The following is a 6,217-nucleotide window of genomic DNA, read 5'->3' as shown; positions in this document are numbered from 1 at the left end:
GTCTCCTGCCTCCGCCTCCCAAGTAGCTGGGATTACAGGCGCCCGCCACAACGCCTGGCTATTTTTTGGTTGCAGCGGTCATTATTGTTTGGCGGGTTCGGGCTGGGGATTCAAACCCGCTACCTTAGGTGTACGTGGCTGGCGCCTTAGCCGGCGCCAAGCCAATACTAGTACTCTTATATGACAAAATCCTGATTTTCAAAATATTGGTAATTCAAAGAAAACAAAACACCTCCATATAGCCAGGACCAATCAAAACCTGTCTAACAGGTCACCTGAGTTAACTAACCAAGTTATCACTTGAGTCAGGTTGCTCCAAGCCAGGCTCACACTGGCTCTTCCCCTTTTGCTGACTGGCAAGCTGAGGCTCAGGGCCTCCCTCAGGCCTGCCAGGTCTACAAGGAAAACAGTCGACTCAGCAGCAGCTCACCTTCTCCACATTGCCATATAAGCAGAAGACATTGAAGACTCGGTCACAGTTCATCTTAGATTGATCCAAGCCATAGACCATGAGCACAGGGCTGTCGGCGTGAGGGCCATACTCGGGTGGTGGGGGAGGGGGTGGGGGGTGCCCATACTGGGGGCCGTAGCGGCTTGGGCCCCGACGGTGACCCCCCACAGGTGGACCCATCCTTCTCCCTTCGTAGTGAGGTGGGGGGGGCCCGTAGCCCTCATCATGGTAATGGCTGTGGTACCCACCGTGGGGCCCTCCTGGGGGGTGGGAAGGAAAGAGAGGGAGGACGGGTGAGAATTTGCGCGGCGGGCGGCGGGCAGGGGCACATGAGCCACGGGAGTCCACGGAGGGGAACCCCCTGCCCTCACCATATTCTGCGGGATGGTCTCCCAGGAGAGGGGGCTGCCTCTGGCGTTTGTTGGGGTTGCTGCCAGGGTCACCTGTGAACAGAGACAACATTCAGTGCCTAACTCAGGTGATCTCTCTCCCTCCTGACTACAGAGGCTAATCTCAGCTCCCGGGAGCCTCACTGCAAAGTCTCCCTTTTTACAAAGGCTGCTGGGGCCTTCTTTCATGGCCCAAGTTGGGCATGAAGCCCAAACCTATCTCTCCTCCCCTTATCAAGAGGGCTGGTCTCCTTTTTCTGTGACGGATGAGAGAGACCAGGGTCTGTGATCTCTCAGCTGTCCTGGCCCTGGTGGGACACCCAGGTCCTGGGCCCTCTGGAGAACTTACAGCTGCTATGAAAGCTGATATAACAGAAGGAATGAAAGCAGCTTTCTATTGCATCTCCCAGTGAAGGGAGAGGAGATTAAGAGCATGAAAATAATAACCCAGGCAAAAAGGTGAAACTTGACCCCCAAAGCCCCAAGGTTCTAGGAGCTCTTGTCCCCACTCTCTAGGTTTTTTCTTCCTCCTCAATCTTGGCCCCAGTCGCCCTCCCACCCATTCACGTCCAGCCTGAGGAGAGGGGCTGAGCTGTAGGAGCTGACAATCAGGGCAAAGGCAGAGTCAGTTCAAAGAGCAATCATGTACAAGGCATCAACATTCTCAGACCCAACAATGGCATCGCGCAGATCCACCACCCAACCCCAGCTGCAGTTTATAATCACTACCATTACTTTAGCGCTTAAGTGGCAGACACTGGGCTAAGTGCTTTACAAACATCACAGCTTCTGGAATTCCTCACAACAACCCTATGAGGTAGGTCATAGTATTTTAGCCCCATTTTACAGATGAGAAAACGGAATCGTTAACTTTTAACTGTACAGTTAAAAGACATTTTGGCTCAAGGTCACAAAGCAAGTTAGTGGCTGAGCCGGGATTTGAACCCAGGTATGGCTGACTCCAAACCCCAGGGCTCAAAAACCTTTCTTGCCACCCGTCCTGGGTTTTGTTTTCAACAGTCATTACAAAGATGGAAAAAGACTACTTACAGCAGAAGTACAGAGTACAATGTCCATTTGTCACAAAAAACAAATCTGTATTTTCTCTTACCATTGGACGCTTCAACAGTGAGTTAGCACAGTTCTGAAAGATGGCGTCCCATCAAACATACACTGCGACCCTGCATCACATGGTTTTACAGTCATAAATACAAGTTACGGTATATATCCGCTATAATTTTTTTAAAGAATCGTTTTAAAAGTCAATGTTTTGATTAAATCAAAAATGGCTCACAGATGTTCTGTCCTCAGAAGATACCAGAAAAGTGGAAATAAAGGTGTATGAAGTGGGTAGTGTCCGTGTTGTCACCTCCTCACATTATGTGCTGCAGTGCGGTGCTTCTGGCTGTGTAGCGCTCCGTGTGCGTGTCTCCTGGGTATGGAGTGTGCCAGTGGCCCCACTATGCTCGAGCTTTTTTTTTTTTTTTTGGCCTTGGGAGCACTCCCGGTTACCCGCCAGCAGGTAACTGTGTGCCTCTGAGCTGTTTGGCTGTCTGGTTTTAGGTCTGTTTTGGTTTTTTGATTTTTTTTTGTTGTGGTTTAAGCTTTTTTTTGGTTTGTTTCTGATCTCCAGTTGGTGCAGATTATGTTGGCAGCTGGTGACTGCAGAAAAAATATCAAAACAGAAAAAAAAAGAAGGCCCTCCCCAAACCAAAGGACTTAAAAAACAAAACCCATGTGGCGAGGAATGGAGAGAGGATCCTATTGTCTTGGAGGCCCATGGAATCTACTTCAGTCTATGAACCGTTCTCCGAAAAGAGCACCGCTGGCTGGCTGGGAGAGCTCTGTTCTCTGTGTTTCCTACTTCTGTGTACATTCTCGGGTTCAAGTTTGCTTGGATTTTGACTTTTTTTAATGTTTAGTAAAAAAAGCAGTGTCTGCTGCCATGTTGCGTCTCTTTCTCTCTTTGACTCTGTCTGCCTCTGTCTCTGTGCTTGTAGCTGTTCCTTGGAGCACGGTGTGGTGTTCTTGATGTAGTGAGCTCAAGTCTGCAGCTGTTTCTGGGGACGTGGTGGAGGCTGCATGTTCTGTTCTCTCCAGGAAGAGCTAGTGGTTTTCTACCCTGTGTGTTGGTGAGCAATGTGCAGAGGCAGAGCCGCTGAAGTATGGTTTCCGAGGGGGTGGCCAAGCACCGCCCTCACTCCAGGTTACCTCATCAGCCCTTGTTTTTTGGGCCCCAGCCCTGGGGGCGGCCAAAGCTGAGAGGCATCAAAACCAATGCACAGCCAGCCCCTGCCACTAGCCCCTGCCGGTCTGCACATCTTCTATTTATGTTCCTTGGAGAAGAAATGGTTGATTGCCATGTTTCTGTTAGCAGTCATGTAATGCCATTGCCCGCTCTGGTACATTCACTTGGCCACCAATTTGCCTCTGACCTTTGGAGGGAGCATCCAGGCCCACAGGGCCCACTGTGAGGGTCCTGGGAAGATTCTAGCCCACCCTGCCCGCTGCTTCCCATTTGCAAGGGCAAGACAGGCCTGCCTGGCAATAGTGGCCTCTGGCCTCCCAGCGCCTGTGCAATGTCAGCAACCACTTTCCTCCCTCAGCCACAGCCTGGTCCAGCGTATCAGACCAAGACACACAGATGGATGGTCTTGCTGAGGAGGTGCCACTGTTTTTTTTCACAGGCCATCCTCCGCCTCTTCCTCCTACCAACAGCAAACCATTCTTGACGGACACTAAGAAAAGGGCTATCCTTCTGGGCCCCCTGTAGAGATACGAGGGAGTCCCTTGTACAAAAGAACTGAGTCATGTATGCCCTGGGCCAATTCAGAGTGTTTTACCTCTAGAAGGTCACCTTGGTCAATTAAAGGCTCTGCTACAAGACCCAGGAGCCCTTGTCACCCCCAACTGTTATCTCCCCCCAAATCACACACTCTCAAGTGTACAGAACAAAAGGACAATTATTGGCCCAGGGAGAATGCAGAGTCAACGACCCTAACCAGACTCTAGAAGGAGCTGGTTTCTAAGCCCACCACCACACCTCATCCTCAGTGAGCCCTGCTCTCCACCGCCGAGCCTTAGCCTTGACTTGGCGCCCTCAGAAGCAAAGGCCCCTCACTGCCATTCTCCCACCAAGATATTCTTGCCAAGAGCATACCGCAAGACCCTCCCATGTCCACAGGGAGCCCAATGGCATTACATAACCCTGAGCCCGGGTCTATGAAGTGCGCTGCTAGCCGAGTGACGGCAAGGCAGGTGTGTTTAAAACAAAGTGGCCATCAGGATTACCTTGTCCACTGAGGTTGGGGTTTGTATAATCCCAAGTATCCTGATCATTCTTGAACACATTCAAGCGCGTAGGCTGAAAGGACAAGACAAAACTTGAGATCAGCCATGTCAGTTCACCTGGAAGGAGCCCCACAGCATGCATTCAGCAGTCAGATGCCCTGACTTACCTTCGCATATTCAATCTTCAGAGTGCAACAGCCAGAATAGATGTCAGCCCCATTGAGTGAGGCCTTAGCCCGCTGGGCACTTTGAACAGAGTCAAATGTGAGTCTTGTCAAGAAAATTCCCACCATAGGAGCTTTTGGGAAAGGACTTCAAATTGTCCCAGAAAGGAATGAGAACAAGGTAACACTCAAAGACTGCAGTGCTCTGGGATCAGCTCATGGCCCGTAGCCACCATTTTCAGGATGAAGGCAAAACTGAGCAGATGGACTCAACTACTTCCCTGGGTGAGCAGTAACTGGCTAGATCTCATGATCTATACCCCTCCCCCAGCCCACTTCCTCTCCCACCATCCCAAGCCATGCCACCTTTTCTTCAATTGCAGGTCTTTTCTTTGGCCCTTTGACTAAACCTGAACAATCTGAGACATCAACCAGATTGTTGCCTATACTGAGTGTCATGCAGCTTTGTCTAAGATGTCCTAAAAACTTAACAAACCCCTCTCCCATCCATCACTCTACAGTACTCAAGTTTTCCAGGTTCTCCAATACTAAGCTCCTTCCCACCTTAGGACCCCTACAGAGCCTGCTTCTTCCACCCTGAATACCAACTCCTATCTCCTCAGAAACCTTCCCAGATCCCCTTTTAAATTCCTTTACCTTGTATCTTATAGCACTCTGTTCCATCACACTGTACTTCTGGCTCCTTGTTTATTAACTGTCTCTCCCATCAGACTGTTGACTGTAAAGGCTTCTGGCACATAGCAGGCATTCAGCAGATACAAAGTACTTAAAAGAATGGCCCCCTTCCAAACCCCATGAGAGTGTCCACTACAAAGAACACCTGTTTCTCAGCAAAGGATATTCCACCATGGCCTGCACTCCATTTTTCCGGAAAATGACAATTCTCTGGACAGGGCCACAAGGATTACAGATTGTATACAGAACATCCTGTAAACGCAAAGATGAGCAAGATGAAGGGGCACTGCAGGTCACTCTGGCTTGGGTGAAGAGCTGGAGAGAAAAAGGAGGGGACCCTCACAGAGGAACCATAGGAATGCTTGCCGCACGCACCGTAGTAATAGAGTAGATAGGATTCAAGATGGTAAAGAGAAGCACACTGTTGACACTCCGGGAGTCATCTGAGTCTCCAGGGCGAGAGATCTTCTGGCTGGTAGAGTAGTTTACGAAAGCTGGGTGACCAGCAATATAGATTTGGTTGTCGGCTGCGTAGTTCACGGCATTGCAAGCCCCCAATACATCTTCGAATTCCACCAGTGCTTGTCTTTTTTTAGGCATTACTACCACATAGCTGTCATAAAAAACAAAAGTTTCAATCCACTCAGGGAGATAAGAGACAAGATGGTAAGGCCCTCCAAATTTTTATGGACACATTCCTCCAAAACCATGTCATCATTTCCCAACCTGAACACCCCATGGTACCACAAACCAAGAGATGTATAGCTAAGTCATCACCTTCTCTGGGAAGCCTTCATCACCACTCTCACCTCACTAAGAAGAGGCTTCCCACAGATTCCTGAGGTTGCTCTATCGCAGTGCAAAGCACTCTGGGTGGGCAATACTTTCCAAGAGGAGGAACCCAGAATAGTTTTGCTTACTAACGTATCTCACACACACCAGATACTCAAAAAATATTTCCTGGCTCAGTGCCTGTAACATAGTGGTTACGGTGCCACACACATACATCGAGGGTGGCAGGTCAAACCCGGCCCAGGCCAGCTAAAAAATGACAACTGCAACAAAAAATAGCTGGGCATTGTGACGGGGATCTGTACTCCCAGCTACTTGGGAGGCTAAGGCAAGAGAATTGCTTAAACCCAAGAGTTTGAGGTTGCTGTGAGCTGTGATGCCACAATAATCTACAGAGGGCAACATGGTGAGAATGTTGCAAAAAAAAAAAAAAA

General features: G+C 49.5%; 1 protein-coding gene across 2 annotated transcripts in view; it reads right to left on the bottom strand.

The window, feature by feature from the left end:
* HNRNPL (heterogeneous nuclear ribonucleoprotein L) overlaps positions 1–6,217 on the bottom strand; it is a 19,655-nt gene that overhangs the window by 6,233 nt on the left and 7,205 nt on the right. For both annotated transcript variants that reach the window (XM_023508219.1, XM_003802144.3), the window contains exons 3-8: positions 5,367–5,604; positions 5,158–5,243; positions 4,299–4,395; positions 4,132–4,204; positions 823–894; positions 431–711 (exon numbers count right to left, since the gene is read on the bottom strand). In XM_023508219.1, the coding sequence (XP_023363987.1) occupies positions 431–711; positions 823–894; positions 4,132–4,204; positions 4,299–4,395; positions 5,158–5,243; positions 5,367–5,591 (834 nt within the window). In that variant the 5' untranslated portion in view covers positions 5,592–5,604. The remainder of the gene's footprint in view (positions 1–430; positions 712–822; positions 895–4,131; positions 4,205–4,298; positions 4,396–5,157; positions 5,244–5,366; positions 5,605–6,217) is intronic.

Source organism: Otolemur garnettii, unplaced genomic scaffold, assembly GCF_000181295.1.
Source record: "Otolemur garnettii isolate 467f Iridium unplaced genomic scaffold, OtoGar3 scaffold00233, whole genome shotgun sequence".
Lineage (NCBI taxonomy): Eukaryota > Metazoa > Chordata > Mammalia > Primates > Galagidae > Otolemur > Otolemur garnettii.
This window is presented reverse-complemented; position numbering and strand designations above follow the sequence as displayed.